Source organism: Phasianus colchicus, chromosome 1 (genome assembly GCF_987193195.1).
Source record: "Phasianus colchicus chromosome 1, bPhaCol1.hap1.1, whole genome shotgun sequence".
NCBI classification, from domain to species: Eukaryota; Metazoa; Chordata; class Aves; order Galliformes; family Phasianidae; genus Phasianus; species Phasianus colchicus.
The window spans coordinates 11,179,317-11,198,422 of NC_143436.1; the positions used below are offsets into that span (position 1 = coordinate 11,179,317).

The window sequence follows — 19,106 nt, forward strand, 5'->3', positions numbered from 1 at the left end:
TCTGCCTATTGCATTAGTGTGACTTATGCAGTACTCTCGCAGAGAGCAGGTAAACACTGCTGGATTACAGCATTCTCGAAGCATGGATAAAATCACTTCCCTGTGCAGTGCAAGAGTTTTATTATTAACTTATTGCAGGCCAGGATTCACTCCAAGAGTGGAAATCAGCCTAATAGCTTAGATTGGGAATGTGTATTTTGTTCCTCATGAATTTATTGTTGTGCATTAAATATATATATATATATTCTTCTTTTAAAGGCACAAGCCAAGTCTTTATTTATAAGAATAAAGCCTTCAGAGAGAGGAAAACCTCTGTTTGTACAGGCAGCTAACGTCTGATGACTTAGGCGTTTCTAGTATGCTGTAGACTTTCCCTCTTTAAGAGAAAAGGGTTAAATTAATGTTACCTTTAGGTAACCTAAAAAAAAAAAAAAAAAAAAAAAAAAAAAGCACATGAAAATCAAGCTTACTTAATCATCAAGATACTGTATCTATAATGGTGTCATGCTGCAGAATTTCTATTTTATGTTCTGCTTCCAAGAAGGCCATAAGCCAGATGCTTGTGGGACAGATGGTTCATACGGTGAAGGGAGGGGACATTTTTGAGTAGCTGATTTTTAGAAGATATTTATCCTCATCAAATTTCTGGCATAGCAAATTTCTCCACAGTGAAGACTGTTATGCATTCTTTGTCCAAAAGCAACAACAGTAACAACAACAACAACAAAAAGTTGAAATTTCATTTTTTTTTGCTCTACATAATTGTCTGAAATTGTTAGAATATTGACAAAGAGCAGTGGTTGTCACATCTGTACCAGCTCAGTTAACAAAACAGGTTTTATCTCATCATCATTTTTCTCACGTTTCTTGCTTGTGCATTGTATTCCCCTCACACTCAGTGTGTCTTGGATTTCTGCTGCCAGATATGCATTTAGATAGATTAAGCCTGCCTGCTATTCATTAATATTTCATTTGTATAGGGACTAGATTAGAATCCTATTACCCAAATCCACTGTATTACTTTAATATTTATAAAAATTCCCTAAAAAACACAAAAATTGTTATGTTCTATATAAAACTTCCAAATAAAATAGGTATATACTATAAAATTTATAATACAATATTTTTTTGTAGTATACATTTTCATAATATTATATTGTTAATGATACTAGATTATATAGAGAGCATACATATTTGTATTATATATATATATATGTGTATATATAATAAAATATAAATCTACAGGTGGTATGCAAGCACTTAATAGTCATTAATGAAAAATGAATAGGAAACAGTTTTACTTCCAATTCTTGTGCTTCAGTAAGTTTGTATAAAACTTCATTGCTGGAGATTTCTATAAGTTTTTAAAGGAGCACTTTTTTTTGTAACAAAGCTCAGAAATAGAACAGAAAATTACGTTTAGTTGCCAAATCTAATTGATAATTTGTCCAAGTCATTCTTTTAACAAACTGGTTTAACTTTGTCTTAAATGATCTTGTGTCTTCTATCAGCCATTCTAAGACCATCCTCTCTGAAAGAAATCTCTTAATTTCCTGCTTTAAATTAATCATAACTAGCTCATACCCATTTTTTGTTGGGCTAGTATCATTCTTAGACTTGCATATTCTTTTTAGAGTTGATATTGCTTTCTGATTCAACATCATTTTTCTAGGTTAAATCACTCAAAATCTCATCTACCCTCAGAAGACAGGTTTTCTGTTACTTATTTAAACTTTTTTCAGTTACCTTATTAAACTTTTTCGTTACTTTGTCCACTTATAATTCATCTCTTGGCAAAACAGAGAAGAAACTGAGTTTTCTAGATTACATATCAAACTTTCTTTATGCTATTGCATTAAAATATATCTACTTTTGTTGGATCTGCTTACACTTTCCAATTTGCCATGACTGGTGACAGAATAGAAGGAATTGCTGTTGATGGGAACTGTTGCAAGAAAAACTGAAAAAAATTGCAATAAGTAGTTACATATGTGTTAGCATCTATTTCTGAATTAATAGTGTTTTCAGACTATAAGTACTGTAAATTAAATTTTGAATGATTAAAATAGTTAAAATATGCTGCAGATAGCATGGCAGAGAACATTTTTGTATGAGTTGAGTGTCTTTTGTGTCCTTTCCTTCTCACTTTACACAGCTGTAGTTCAGGATTTACTAATATCGCGTCTTTGAAGTCAGCTGTAAAAATTGATAATAGTAAAAAATCAGGAGGAGCTGTAGTTACTTTTCTAAGTTTGTTCTGTTTTTCATCTTTCTTGGTCTCTTACATTGGTTAGCTCTGCAAATTCCAAAATTCCCCTATCTCTCCTCTAATCAATTATATCTTTCATCTTCTGTGTTTTCTTATCCTCTTCCCAGAGAAAAAAAAAAAAATGAGAGTACTGTATGATTGTTAGCATTGGATGTATCTCAGTTTTCAAATATGTGCTGGATATTAGAAGATGCAAGGTAAAAGCCAGTGTTCATCTTTTGTGACTTCTAAGATGCACAGACTGTAATATAAACAATATGTTGCAATATATTAATAAGGGTGTCTTTTGTTTTTTATAACAGCATAAATAACTTGTTTAAAAACTATGAGTTTGTACTGAAGGTTTTACAACTCAATATTATATTAACTCTCTTTAGTTGAGCTATAGTGGAAGCTTATTTTCTTGACATTCTGATTTCCTTCTCCTGGGCATTTCTTCTTTTAATGAGCTTTCAGTGTGATGTTCTAGCTATCAGCATGCGGTGGCTAAGCCAGTCAGCATACATCGTATGGCACTGCCAATTAATTTTCTTGATTTGACTCAGACACAACAGCATGCTAGACTTCACTGATTCTTCAAAAAATTATATATAGAACTGCCTGGGACATAATATCAGATATCTAATGGGGAGCAAAGAAATTGTTCATTTAAAGAAGAATTCCATGACATTTCTTCATTTAAGCTTTTAATTAATAGTGTAAAATACATACTCTATAAAATTATCTTTTAGCAATTTTAGATGCCAAAACTATTTGATTTTATTGTTATTACACTTATTAAAAAGTATATTTCAACACTTAATTTCTTAAGCATGATTGAGTGAATATTCTGAACAATTCTAACTATCCAGTAATTTAAAGTTAAATTATGATAGGAAATACAAATACTGTTTTCAAGGCAGGAATTTTTAACTGATCTATATAAGAGATGAAGCAGAGCAGCACTGAAAATAATGACCTACCTAATTGATCACCACTGAAAAAAATGAAAAAAATGAAAAGAATACAATTCCTTTTCATTTCTTAAATGCCTGTTTTGATTTTTTTTTTTGATTGAAAAAAAAATAAATAAATAGACACTTTTTCTATCTGTTATTCTTTACCTTTCACAGTATGCAATTAGTTTCTAATATAGTTGCACAAAGTAGAGTACTGTCATCATCAGATAGATGCTTTCAAGACTAAATAAAAGTTAGCAAATGTGTACAACTAACATGTTAAACTTGGTGTTCTGGAGATGCATCTTGTAGATACAAATTCCTTTGATCCATGTATACAACTAACAGTGTGTTCTATCCCTTTGAGTGGATAGCAGTGCAACCTCTGGAGCTCTGATTTATTTGCAGAGAGATGTGGAATAAAATGCTGCCCATTGCTGAGATGTTTTTATTATTATTCTCATTTAACTGGCTTCTGATAATCTGTGAAGTTGTTTGGTTGTTGTTGTTTTTAATGACCCTTTGAACCGAACAGTTTCCTATGATGTTCTATGGAAAGCCTAAGCATCTAAATTCAGATTTCTGATTTCACAGAGAGGACTAGTTACCTAGGAGACAATATTCATTTTGGAGCCACTGTAATCTTTCCTTTGCTCTTGCCTATTGCTCATGTTGAGCTTTGCAAAACAGACATAGCATACACCTCAATTTGAAGTACTGTAGCTTAAGTTGCTGTCAGACTAGATTTTCAAATGATTGTATTTGGGAATTATTTGGAAAATATGTGCTTGATCAATGCAAACAGCTAATTACAAATAAGCTGGAGGGAATTTAATCTTGAAAGAATGTATGTTGTGCTGTCACTACTTTTTTCATCCAAGAGGCAGCATTAGGTGTGACTCTATTAATAAAATTAACTCCTTCCCAGACAAAATCATGAGAAAAACATAGGTAATAAAAAAGACTGTCTATACAGACAGCAGAAGTTCTAAAATATCTGTTTAGCATGTCTATAGACAGAAACCTGTGTATCCATGTAAGTATACAAAAATATGCTTTTGCAAATATATTCTTCCAGTTTTAAATACCATAAGATTGGACTGCAAATAGGTATTTCATTCATAAGAATAACTAATGGGTGTTATTTTCAAATAAACTTCAAGTTTATTTGAGTCAACTTCATTAAATAAGATATGGAACTGTAATACTTGCCATACACTAAAAGACAATTAATGGTCTGTAGAAGCAGTCCCTTCTGTTCTCCCCAGGATATGTGTAGCTGCCTCAACAGGGAACAGCATTTGACACATTTTCTGATATAGTAAATAGCTCTCAGGCTTTTTAAATAATGTTATACTCTGCCCTGTATGCAGTCCAGGGCCTATATATTGAATAAATCATCAGAAGTGTATTCCAGTTCTTTTAAAGAGAGAACAGTAGTGCTCTCACTTTATTATTGATTGCATTTGCAGAGGAAAATTGAATCCATTCCTTGTCAAGGCCCCTAAACCTCGTGTGATAAAGAAGAGGGAAAAGTGAGAAGATAGATGGATCTCATTGGGATTAAGAATGATATTTTTTACTGTGCAATGATTAATTTTATTTTTCATCTTGCCTGTATCAAGTGAAAGGTAGCAGTTGAAGTACTTAGCAGAAACAATCCTCAAAGACTTCTTTTAGCAGAATTAGAAATAAAGTTATTGGAGAGTTGTCTTAAAGTAGACTTTCTGCAAATTATCAGTCAAAAGCTCTTTCCCACACAAAAGTTATCTCAAAAAGAAACCTTTTTTTTTTCTAGTCTATACAGCATCTCAATGGGTGTGGCTATAGCATGTCTGAACAATTTGTTTTACTAAAATATGGTTTTTTTTGTAACAGAAAAAGAAGTGAAATTCTCTCTTCTATTAATGAAGCCAGTATAAATCTATGTATTTCACATCAAGATATTCTGACGATTGGTATGGTCTCTACTAAGAGCTAGTAAAAGTCATGCTCTATTAATTTTTATGTGCAAATTAGGAATTGTGTTTTAGTATGAGCCATTTGAATGGCTTTGTTTGTGTTGGAGGGTTTTGCTTTCTTTTCTTTAGATGGCAAGTTTCAAATCCTTTGCCATAGGCTTTAAACCAGTGTCAAGTGATATTGGGTTTAAATTGCCTCTTACCAGAAGTATTGCAGTAAAAATGTAGGGGAACTGATTTGCAGCTTGTCTTTTGAAATCCAGAGTGTACCTTTAACAGAAGCAGAAGAGTAATATATGTTGTGGAAAATAGAAAAATAAATGATTAAAGCTAAAATTCCCAGCATCCTTTTCCTTATTTACTCTTCACTGGGTTAGTTAAAACAAATACAGGTGCATTTCATACACACGTATGCTAATGGAAGTATATATGTATCATATATTTTGAATAAGGGGAGCAAGTTTTAATTACAGACAAACTGCTTCAGAAGTAATTGTTTTAATGATCATACTATCAGCTATTTACATAACAATTCCACCAAATAAGTTCTTGTGTCTTCCAGGCACATACTGTTAGTAGTCTTTTTCATTGTATGTCTGTTTGGATGTTCTCCTCTTGTTCTCATGTTCAATTCCACATTAATATTCTTCTTTTCTTTCCAGCCTTGGATTTTTTTAGGATGTTTTATTTATCTCTAGGAGAAAATTGTTGAGAAGCAGGAGGAGGGAGGTAAAAGTGGAACATATGATCATAAAACTCTTTCCTTGGATTGTAAGGCATCCACCAATATTACAAATAAAATCTGAGCAGTCCTATTTCTTGCTTTATAGCCTAATCTACACAAATCTAATAAAATGCTGAAACTGTTTGTTTCAGTTTATCCATTTTTCAGTACTTTGGTCTGCAGTACTTTGGTATTTTACTAATTGTAGATTCTCAGTTTCTCCTGTTTTCTGTAAGCATGTATTTTAGAAGCATACTTTTACATATGTATATATGTGCACGTGTACATGTATGTTCATGTTGATAAATCTATACAACGTGTTTGTATGATTTTAAAGACACTGCAGCAATATTTGTAAATGTATAGTAATATGGCTATTATATCTTAATATTGCATATAGTTTATTTATTAGTGAGGTTATTATCTGAAGGAAATCTCTTTGGAAATACTGTATTCCATTTCATATGTGAAGGAACTGCTTCCAGACATGCAGCCACCAATTCAGAAAAGCAATTGTGACCATCAATAACTTTTTTTTCCTGTTTGAATGTTTAACTGGAGTAGGGTAAAAATTGGGTTGCCAAATTTGGGGATAGAGGCTCCAGCAATTTTAAGTCAGATCATAAGGCTAAAGAAATGCATTGCCTTACATTGTTCTGGGGCTAGGGAGTCCGTGGAGGACACTGAAACCTGAATGTTTTGTCAGATATAAAAAAGGTAAGAATTGCTGTCACCCATGTGCCTTAAGTACCCTATGCTCCAGCACCCTAAATGCCATTAGGAACCACTGACATAGGCTTTCACTGTGCCAAGTACTCTGTAAATCGAGCGAGGAAATATCAGAAATCAAGTGTGAAAGGAAATCCTTCTGAGTCAGTAAATGGTAAAGCTTCTAATGACTTCTTTGAGCCACTTCTAAAATTAAGACTGGGAACAAAGAATGAATTCAGAAAAAGCTTACGTAATGCTTTTTTTTTATAGTAGATGTAACTGGTTCTGAAAGAGATAGTTGAATAGCAAACATTCTAAAATAATTAGCTTCTCATAATACCTCTGGGAATTATTCCTCTTTTTCAAGTAAATAAACATTTTTATAATTACCTAATTGACAAAGAGACAAGTATACACTATAAAGTTTATTGTTTACAGGGAATCTCAAGAGCTGGAAATCTAATTTCATATTTCTATAAGCAGACGTACCGTGGGAGAGCAGTATTACCTTAAAAATCCTTTGAAGAACAGACAATTGTTTCTGCCAAACACTGGGTGTAGCAATTTTCTCTTTAACGTTTGGTAACAAGCCTATAAAATTTAATGTTACAATCTCATTTCTCTAGTACTTGTAACAAACTCATTTTCAAATTGTGCTGTCATGTGTTAACTTTTAATCTGTCCTTATTCTTATTTCCATGGGCTAGAATGTAAATCTACATGCAGAAATTTATACTGTGGTGCCACTCGTTTGTGTTAAACACAAACTGTTTTTATTTCCATTCGACTTGCCCATTTGCAAGAGAACATAAAAATTCTTTCTTGTATGCAATACCATACTGCAGGAAAAACCTAAATTACAGTCTTGCCTGGACATTTAGTCTTCAGCTGATCATACTTAAAAATGTGAATACTCTTGTTTTTACCTTCATTGTAAAACTGACCCAGTTCATAAATATTAATGTTTACACTGCTGCTCTTTCTATAAATAATCACATTTATAAGCATGAATAATTTGTTAACATGCAATAATGAGTGTATGAAAATCCCACTTTAGTACTGCAATTCAAGTACTCATCATTGTCTTTTTTTTTTTTTTTTTCCCCATAGAACCACCTGAAAGCATCTGTTTGGACAGGAAAACATTGTTAGCTTTTCTAAAAAACTCACCTGCTTTTGTTGACAACATTCTAATTGCAGTTTTCTGTGATTAATAAAAACGTCAACTTTATATGCCTTTGTATGAGTACATTTACTTTTCTTTCACAGGAAAGTGCAACTAGAGTAACATCTCATAAAGTATTTTTAGAAGACATTGTATGAATAAATCAACAGCCATTGCTTACAAATAATTAAATGGGAAGAAGGGAATATCAGAAACTTAAAGAAAATTCCTAAGGAATTCTTAACTAATAAACAATTTAACTGTAAAAGGATTAGAAGCTTTATTACTTTCTGTAATAGTTTAGCTTGCTTTTTTTATAGTCAGCGTAACTTTTTAACTTGGAAATGTGCTTTATCTTTGACAGCAACAATAGTGTTAAATGAACTCAATTGGACTGCAGCACTGGATGATGTATTCAAGCGGAACAGAGAAGAAGACCCCACTTTATTATGGCAAGTTTTTGGTAGTGCAACTGGCCTCGCTAGGTATTACCCAGGTAACTAAAGTCTCCTTGAATACTGTCCTACCCTACATAATGCCTTAAAAAATCTGAATTATTTAGAAGAATTATAAGGTAGCTAAAGATTACTTTCTTATGTAGGCGGGATTTCTGTTAAGCAGAAATAACTCAAAGGCTTTGAAGTTATTCTAGCATAAAGTTAGGATGAGGAGGAGGAAAATGGAGATTAAATAACTCAGTAGTTGTATTGTTCAGAATAAGAGGAACAGAAGATTATGGCCTTTGAGAAATAGAACAGTTAAATCTTGACTTTGTATTGCTTTCTGTGTAGTGAGTAAAAAAAATGGTTAAATATTTGTTAAGAGTGATTTTGTACCTGTCTAGTTTTGAAAATATTGACTGACTAGACAGGTAATCTTTATGGTTGAAGTCAGTGCAAATACAATTGCACCATGCTTATGTCATGTAGAATTCATGATCTTGAACAGTTATGTTTTTACTATTGAAGCTAAGGTCAGCAGATAGAACTTGATTATTTCAGATAGTATCTGTTCCACCTGTCAAATAATCCTGTCAGTGTAACACATAAATTTATTTAAACAGACGTGTATTTTACTGAGTTTTGATCATCTGTAGCCTTATTTTGGTACTTGATGAATACTGCTTCGTGGAAAGCTTTGTTTTATGGAAACACAAACTACGTTACTTCTGTTCTTGTTAGACGCTGTTATCAATAACAAAATAATGTGCTCACTCCATGAGATAATTGTGTCTCATGTCTTTTACTTACTCCTGGTTAAGGAATACCTTTGAGATCCTTTTTCTTCTGATTATACAGGATTGTTGCTGTTTATGAAAATGAGATTATGCTAAAGATGTGCTTATGTTTAGCACAACTGCTGACATTGGCAGAGAAAGTGCCTTAGGCAAGTTTGCAGGAAGAAATATAGCACTTGAATACTGTTTGTTTTGTTGTGCTAGGTACTGATGAAATAAATACAGTGAGATGTTGCAGAAAACATAATATTGAAAATGTTAATTTCATGTTTCTTGATTTTCAAAGGTTCCATCTCACAGCTTTTCATATCTGTTAGTACTGTGTTTTGGGTCACTGTTATTACCACTCACCGTATAGTAATGTTTCCCAAGTGCTGAAAAAGGAATATTTCTAAAATACATATCTGTGACAATCTCTGTAAAATTAATTTTCGAGTATAAGATTTTCACATCTATTGAAAAATATTATTGTATTTAGCAAGCCTGCCTACTTCAGATGTTCACCAACATAATGCAGCTTCAGAATCTTTACATATTTGTCCTTAGAGCACCTTTGAAAGAATTAAAAAGTTTATTTTCCCAATTTTGCATGTAGATAAGGTACTTGTACCTTAAATTGTTATTACTTGTACCATAAATTGTTGAGTAATTTCCTGATCTGTAGATTTTGTACACCCAAAAAGTATTCTGGAGCAGTTTGACAGTCCTCAAGTTGGATGTGTTGCTCTGTGCAACTTCTTCCCACTTCCTTCCATTTATAGCTCAAATGGTAAGCTGCTTGGTTTTTAGATTTTTAATTGGGAACAGTTATTCACATCTCTCTGTTCCTGTAAACTGTTTTTCTCAGTTTGTAGAGACTTATCTGTCACATACAAATATTGTGAAAATGAAATCAGGTTTCATATACTAGAAGAGATGTCTTTCACATTAGATATTATTTGAAGATGATGTTATAAATTGTCTACTCATTATGAAATGTGTTATATTCATTCAGTATTACCTCCCTTAATAAACAATCAGTTTTTGGTGCAGAGATTCTTCCATCACAGGTATCTTGAGATGTTTTTGTCCAATAGTATGTTACATCCTTGAGTAATTAGCTAGATAGTGCAGTACTTTCATCTTCTGTAGGCTTTTAGCCTGTCCTTGTCACCATAGCAACCAGTTATGAAGGGGGTGTTGTGAAAGGCCCCATCCATTAAAAATGTGTGTAAAATACTTCAGAAATGCTATGGAAATTAGCCTTTTTTGCATATATCCCTTTGTTTCCTACAAATATTCTATAGTAGGTACTCTTGTGGACTCCTCTATCATCACATACAATATATTCTATTATTTTCAGCTGTGTTTTGTCTGACTCTTCAGAATATTTGTACTCCCTTGTCTCTATCAAAGGGTCAAGACAGTTTCCTTCAAACTGTGACCTAGGCTGAGGAAAGCTATATTCTATTTGACATTATTTGTTGTCTTTTGTTGTGTGTTTTTTTGTTTTTTGTTTTTTGTTTTTTTGTTTTTTGTTTTTTGTTTTTTAAACAGAATCATAGAATGGCCTGGGTTGAAAAAGACCTCAATGATCATCTAGTTTCAACCCTGTACAGGGTCACCAACCACCAGACCAGGCTGCCCAGAGCCACATCCAGCCTGGCCTTGAATGCTTCCAAGGATGGGGCATCCACAACCTCCTTGGGCAACCTGTTCCGGTGCGTCACCACCCTCTGAGTGAAAAACTTCCTTCTAATATCCAACCTAAACTTCCCCTGTCCTAGTTTAAAACCATTCCCCCTTGTCCTGTCACTATCCACCCTTATAAGCAGTCATTCCTGCTCCTGTTTATATGCTTCCTTCAAGTACTGGAAGGCCACAATGAGGTCTCCCCAGAGCCTTCTCTTCTGCAAAATAATCAAGGCCAACTCTCTCAACCTTTCTTCATAAGAGAGGTTCTCTAGCCCTCTGATCATCGTAGTGGCCCTCCTCTGGACCTGTTTCAAGAGCTCTCTATCTTTCTTTTACTGGGGGCCCCAGGCCTGGATGCAGTACTCCAGATGGGGCCTCACAAGAACTGAGTAGAGGGGGACAATCACCCCCCCTCCCTGTTGACTACCCCTTTTTTAATGCAGCCCAGAATACAGTTGGCATTCTGGGTTGCAAGTGCACACTGCTGGCTCATGTCCAGCTTCTTGTCCATCAGGAAACATAAAATACTTAATGCAGGAAAACCAGATTTAGGATGATATGTGTGTAGATGGATAGATACTTATATAGAAAAAAGCTAAGTGTTCAAAATACGCACACAAATTAAGACACATTTTCACTTTTGCAATGGTAACAGAACTGTTACAATAAAGGGGATCTGTACAGAAACTTCCTGTTTTTACCTTACAAGATGCCCTCTTAAAAACATTGGAGACTGCATTGAAATTGACTTTTGTTTTTATACATCAATGGTTTGCTTCCTCCATTTTATTAATTGTTTTTCTCTAGAATATACTCAGTTCAACTTTCATTCTCAAACATCAAGACAGTAATTGAAAAGAAGAGCCAAAGATCCTAAGAACCTAAGTTTTTACCTTTCAGTTAGACCTTTAGTCAACTTAATACAGTTTTCTTGTACTGAGATTTTCCTTCTTGAAATTATTTGACGAGCTGTGTCTTCCCTAAAATAAATGTAAAGATTAGTCTTGGTCAAGCAAAACAGGATGTAATATACATCTTATTATTATTAATAATAATTTGTTATTGATTTTGATGCTGTGGCAGTAGCTAATTAAAAAATAAAAATAAAAAAATCTTGAATTGATGCCTAATTCGCTTGCACGTGTAGACCTTCATTGACTTCACGTGGACTGAAAGGTACTTTAATATAGATCATACTGCAAATTTAATTTGTAATTAAACACAGAGTTGTGGACAAATCTGTTACACAAAAATAATTTAATTAAGTAGTTTAATATGGTTTGACAGAAATAGTTATTTTGTGAGGCATCTATCCAGCTAATTTCATTGCTATGTTTTAGAAGCAGCTATTTGAAAGAACAATTTACTATCAAATTCTTGGCAAGCTGCTTGAAAGTGTAGGTGCAAACCAACCACTCCCTCTTTTAATTGTGAAATCCTTAATTATAGAACTAATGGGAATTACAATTGTTAATCAATGTTTCATTAAAATACTGCAATGGGAAGCACGTTATTTTTACTACAGTAATTACTAATTAAACAAATTTTTAAAAACACTGCTATTAATTGCTACCTCATGTCTCTGTTTATTTTGGAAAATGGAGATCTTTAGTAAAGGATGTATTTTGTTTTGAATTGCAGACAGAATACATTCATTTGTAATTAAAAATGATGCAAGAGGCTTTCTAGTTATAATAATAAAACATTTAAGTACATGTGACTGCGAAGTTTTACTGAAATTAAAAAACAAACAAAAATACAACTCAGATGAGTGTTTAGTGATGAAAAACTGTTTGGTCAGCAATGCCAATTCAGCAATCTTCAGGAAGTATAGTATTACTGAAATGAATAGTCAGACTACAATAGGTGGGATTTATTTAGCAATAACACAATCATGACAATATGTGAATAGATTCAGCATCTTTTAAGAATTGTTGTACCTAGACGCATTGTGGCAATCTGTGATGTGCAGTAAGCTGAAGATGGCAATGTGCCACACTGGTCATGATCTGAACAGCTGAGGCAATTGGTAACAAAAACTATACTGTTCCCAAATGTTCCAGGTCTTCCCTCTTCCATTTTCAGGTTTAACATTGAACTTTAATTTAAAACTTAATCCCCAAAGCAGTACATCTGGCAGCATCGTCTTTCCTAAAATGCTGCATAGCTCTGTGATTTCTTTGTTTTCTGTCAAAGATGAAAAAGCAACCTCCAGCCTGTAGCTCCACAGACCTTCTTTTAACACAGAATCTAGATATACGTTTTTTTCCTCTTCATTTCACCTTACCCATGATAGAGAAGGAAGGAGGAATAAGAGAAGGAATGAAATGCATAGAAGAGAATTTCCTTTTTGGCTCTGCCCAGGTTTGTATAGCTACAGGAAAGCCAGTAAAAAGGGCAACAGTATCAACTTTTTAGGTGAATGTTAGGAGCATTATAGTTCTGAAGAAAAACTGTATTTCCTAAGGAGACCAACTTTTTACCATACTTCGAGGTGAACTAGACATAAAACAGCATGTGGAGATGCTTATAGTCCTGTTGTTTATGGAGATAGGAATCTATTTCCCTTAAGAGTGCAAGTGGCAAAGTGGAGTTCACAACCTTACATAAGTGAATTGATACACGAGGTTGTAATTTTGGCATTGAATGTCTACATACTCATAATTCTTTAAGCATATCTGAACATATCTTGGTCGCAAATACGTCTGTATCACAAGCTCATGTGCTCCAGCAGCTTTAAAGATATGTCTGTGCTGGTAAACAGAACAAGTCAGAGTTTTGAAAGTGGTCTTTCTGTCAGTCTCATGGTGTGACTGAGGAAATATGCTGGCAGTCTTTCCCAGCAGGCAGTACGCCAACATTTTTTTTCTTCTATTCTGTTTTGGAGACTTCATGTTTTCAAACGCATATAGATTCTCTTATGCTATACCATATTCTAATTTTCATTTCCCAAACATCTTCTGTCAGGAAACAACATAATCATCTTCAACTTGCTTCAAACATTTTAAATTGCTACTCCACAAAATGATTTGTAAAGTGAAAATGAGAAGATTTCTCACCTCTATTCTATTGATCAGCACAGGCATAATACTTTGTTCTCTATTAACTACATGCCAAAATGTCTTTAATCTGTATTCACTGATTTTTGTCAGATTGGCAGCCACCTATGGCTTGTGTACCTGTACTGGTCCTAATTCCATTTAGTAATACCTGGCTTTTTCATAGCATTTTATTTTAATCTCAAAGCATGGCCTAAAAGTAATAAAAATATTGATATCCTCATTTTTGCAGATCATAGATTAACCTTTTTTTCTGTCTTATTTGATGTATCCAATAAGAATAATTTCAGAAAAAAAAGTCTTTTTACATTGCTCATGACAGTGTTTTATTTATTTGGATCTTCCTATCTAACTGGGGCTTACTAGATTTTAAATAGAGAAATTTCAGGTAAAGAAAGAGAATGCTGCAGTTTATTATTATATATATATATAATATTATAAATATATATATTTAATATTATATATATATATATTTCTCCTAAAGGCTTAAAATTCTTTTATTAAAAATATGGATAAAGAAGGGCTAGCATTAACTCTTCCCCTTAATTAAAAAACAAACAAACAAAAAAACTTAAATATATTTCCAGATGTTAGTGAAGCAAGTCTCACTCAGCTGCTGGAGCATTCCCTATTTTGCCAAATTAATAATGGAATAGCTTTAAAAATCAATTTCTGATAAAATAAAGTGATATCTCTCCAAATGAAGGACTTGCTGTGCACAGCTGCTCTTGTGTTAACCATTAATGGCAAACAAGTGTTGCTGCTATGATATTGAACTCTCCCAAGAAAGTCATTACTGAAGCAGGTACTAAGGGACTAGAAAGCCTAAAAAATCTATACAGAATGAATTTTAAAAGCTTTGAAAAACTAAGAACTTTTCTTTTTTTCAAATGGATCCATATTTTATAGCTGACAGCTCCTGTTAAGAAGTCAACATATACAAGAGCCTTTAGAGTTTAAAAAAAAGAAAAAGAAAACCACAAAATTTCCCCAGTAATGCAGCTTGTAAATAATCAATTATCACAATTAGTTTGTAAGGTGAATAGTTCTCTGATTTTTTAGGAGGAGAGGAGGAGACAATGGGCTGACACAATTTTGTTCTAACCATACTCATGATGTGGAAAATCTTACAATGTACTTGCTGAATGTTGTGGTTGTACATGTAGATCCACCTAGTTACAGGCTAATAAATTATGTCTGTGGAGATAGTGAACATTGAATCCAGTAGACCACTTCATGTTGAAATACTTACCATCTCTGTTTTTATAAAACACATAGAAATGTCCATAGTGTTCACTCTTAAGGGGGGAAAAAACGCTGTCTTGTTGCTCCTAAACATCTTCCCAAGCTTTATGGTTCCTTTTGGACAGTGATTATTCCAGATGAAACAAATATGTTTATGGAAGATGAAATTTGGTCCAGACACGAAGAGGCAGATAGTTGCCTGTGAACTAAAATAACAAAGTTTTTTGAGGGCCTAATTTTAAGTTGCAGATTGAAGTATGTATAATGGGTTTAGATCACTTTAGTTGTTTTCGGTTTTTTTGGTACCTTAGGACCAATAAAACAATGGATTTGATTACATAAGGCCTGTTCCAGTGTAAAACTCAAGGCCTTTGACATGATCCTGCCCCACATCCTTATCTCTAAATTGGAGAGAGATGGATTGAAAGCTGGAGTACTAGTTGGATAAAGAATTAATTTAATGGTCATATCCAGAGTGTTGTTGTCAAAGCTCTATGTCCAGTTGGAGGTCAGTCACAAGTAGTGTCCCCAAGGGGTCTGTCTGTCTTGGGACCAGTGCTCTTCAATGTCTTTATAAATTAGATAGACAGTGGGACTGGGTGTACATTCAGTAAGTTTGCTGATGACAGTAAGCTGAATGATGCAGTTGACACAATAGAAGGGGCAGGTGCCATCCAGAGGGACTTGTACACAAAAAAAATGCAAGGCACAAAGGAGTCTGAGGTTTACCAAGTGTTGCACTTGGTTCGAAGCAATCTCTGATATGAGTACAGACTGGGAGAAGAACTCATTTAGAGCATCCCTGCGGAGAAGGACTTAGAGGTCCTGATCGATGAAAAGCTTGACACAAGCCAGCAGTGTGCTCTTATGGCCCAGAAGGCCAACAGCATCCTGGGCTGCATCAAAAGAGAGATGGCAAGCAGGGAGAGGGAGGTGACTGTCTCCCTCTACTCTGCCCTTGTGAAGTACCTGAAGTACTGAGCACCACTCCCATGAAGAAAGGTTGAGGATTTGGGCTTATCTTGGAGAAGATAAGGCTCTGGGAAACCCCACATTCCAGTATTTAAAGGGAGCTTACAGCAAGAGTGGGCACAGCTTTTTACACAGTCTGGTAGTGATAAGACAAGGGGGAATGGCTTTAAACTAAAAGAGGGGAGATTTATGTTAGATGTTGGGAAGAAATTTTTTACTCAGAGCATGGTGAGGCACTGAAACAGGTTCCCCAGAGAAGCTGTGGGTGCCCCATTTCTGGGAGACATTCAAGGCCAAGTTGAGTTGGCTGGGATCCTCAGCAGTCTGATCTAGTGGTTGGCAACACTGTTCATTTAAGGGAGTAGAACTAGATAATCTTTAAGGTCCCATCCAACTTAAGTCATTTTATGATTCTATGAAAACTCACTGTTGGACTGTTTCGGACTGAAACACATCTAGAATGTGATAATTACCATTTATTACCTGCCTTACTATTAATTTTTAGCGTCTTTCCCCAGTGTGTTACAGAGATGTAAAGCTGTTAATAATTCATTTGTGCCTTTTTGCTTCTTGTACATATATACCTAACCAGTAGAGCAAGGCAAATGTAACTGAGGTTTCATTGAGCAGGACTCACTTGAGAGCCTCCCCTTTGATGCTCACCTTTGCCTCTTTATTTTCTCAGCACATACTAAAATCATCAAATTAGTTATAAATGGACAGATGCAGTCAAGATCTCCCTTGAGCAGTGCTTTCATTTAGGCTTCACCCCGGGACAACTTCTGTACTGCGTGAATTGCTTTTGTATGTAATAAGTAAAACTGAGGCTTTCCACTGCAACTATGGAAATAACAGAATAGCATGCCTAGCCAAAGCTTGAAATTACAGCATCCCTACAACTTCCATAATGCAATCAGCAGAAATGGGAGGGATATCAAATCTAATGAATAATTTATAAAATATCAAATTAACCGTATGCCAAGCAAGAAAATCTTTAAAAGACAACAAGAATAAAGCCTAATTTAGGCAACAGAGATCCATGTAGTGTTGACATAGTTCAGTACTATCCAACAATGAAAAACACTGAAGTGGATCTCTTCAAGTCAGAGCCAGATTGCAAGGCATCAAAATTTATGTTTTAAACAACAGGCTATATAAATAAAATTGCAAATCTCAAAATCACTGATTTTAGTTTCATTAAGAAAATGTTCAGTGATTTTTTTTTGCATATTTTGTGATTGCTTTCATGAGACTTTAGTCAGTAAGACCCCAGACAGTTTCCCTGAATAGTTTTGCAGGATGTTATATATATGGATGAAGCAAATGTATGGATTTCTTTTTCTAGTAGCCAACATTCTTTCTAATTATTTTATATAGTTATAATATCATAATTAGTTGTTTTCAGATAGAAAGTCTTTGTCATCTCCAAAAATTCATAAAGCATAAAATCTCTAAGGAAGAGAAAGGAAGGAAAGAAGGAAAAGAATCTCATACAGACTCTTAGGTGCTTTTGGAAATAAAAGAGCCCCACAAAATGGGAAGGAAGGAAGGCAGGAAAAAAAAAAACAGCGGCAACAATCTATGGAGGTAAACTTATTTTACTAACTATGATATCGGAATGCAAGATAACACAATATAATACAATCTAATTGAAATTGAGACTAATAAATCAAATAAGATAGGAGAGAGAGTTCCTGAGACCGAGTCAAACCTGAAAAGCTTGGAACGGCTAGGAAAGCACCCTCCAGCACCCACTGCCAGGCAGTAAGAGACCGTCCCACCCAGAAGGGTCAGATCTCAAGACTTGTGTAATGTATAGGGATAGGTACGTAGAATTAGAGCATTAACACTTTAATTCCAGTACATAATGTTTTGATGTGGAATACTGAAAACCAAAAAAACATAAAACCAGGACAGTAAGTTACTAAAAAATGAAGTTTATTAGTCTCAAAAATTCTGTTCTCTCATATCTGGAACTTTCAAACCTTTCTCCCTTCAGATCACAAAGGACCTGCCATTCTAGCATGAGTTCATACCCAATACTACTGTAGCATGAGATTCTTCAGTGCTCCGAGTACACAGTTTCTCTGTGGCTGTTATGTTGATAAATATCTTGTGGATTATTCTCTGTTTAAATGTACTGGTAACTGATGCAACAACTCAAACTGTGGTCACTTTAGAAAGGATTCATTTAGTAAAATAAATTTTAAAAAGATATCTACTGCATCTAGTCTAAGCTGCCATTTTCTTTTCTGTTCATGGATAGAGATATCATAATTCTTCCCATTTGTCTTAGATGACTGCTTTGTTTCAGAAAACATCCTGAAATTGCCTATAGGTTTCTTTATTTCCTAGACAGAAGAATGATTAACAACAGAAAATAGCTCTCTCTGTGCAGTTGGCATACAGTGAGAGACCGAATTGCAGAACATTATCTCATTTCACGTAACTTTACACATTTTTCTGTTCATTAAGCTGTCAAATGGTTTTAAAAGGCTCATTTTCTTTTTTCATAAGAGAAAGATAACTACCCTTGCAGAAAATCATGGTAGAGCTTAGATTGAATGCTTACAAAAAATTATTAATCTTAGCATTTTCCTTACAGAGACGCAGATGTTTCCATCTTTTTTTTTTTATTATTATTATTATTTTTATTTATTATTATTTCCAGAAAAGATGACTCTTTCTTGTCAGTTTTCTAAATTGCCTTTTTAGGTAGAACTCTCTTGAGTTAGTGGGTAATTTTAATTTTTTGGACACCTTATAGAGCTTTAGATGAGCACAATCTTATTATATACAACATTAATTGACCAATAAATGTTTTTAAAATAAAGTCCTTTCTTGACTAGAAATAGTTCTTTTCACATTCTAAAATGCTTCAGTTGATATTCTGGCCCCTTTTAACTCAGTGGTTAAGTGAAGTCAGTAGCTATAGCTCAACATAATTTGGCCTTTTAAAATGCTCTATATATTTTTGGCTACATTGTATTATATGTTTCAATTTATAGCAGTTTATAGTTCAAAAAGTTATTACAGAAATACAGATATTTCATCAATTCCAAATGTTGACACTTATATTTTTGTAGTACAAAGTCTGTGATGTTTATTCATTATATTTTTAAGTGTTTGAACTTAAAGCTTTAAATTAATT

The 19,106-nt window shown here is 33.9% G+C and overlaps 1 protein-coding gene across 8 annotated transcripts in view; it reads left to right on the forward strand.

The window, feature by feature from the left end:
* The window catches only part of CACNA2D1 (calcium voltage-gated channel auxiliary subunit alpha2delta 1), a 359,292-nt gene that overhangs the window by 242,270 nt on the left and 97,916 nt on the right, over positions 1-19,106 (forward strand). For all 8 annotated transcript variants that reach the window (XM_031591457.2, XM_090135242.1, XM_090135262.1 and 5 more), the window contains one exon: positions 8,133-8,264. In XM_031591457.2, the coding sequence (XP_031447317.1) occupies positions 8,133-8,264 (132 nt within the window). The remainder of the gene's footprint in view (positions 1-8,132; positions 8,265-19,106) is intronic.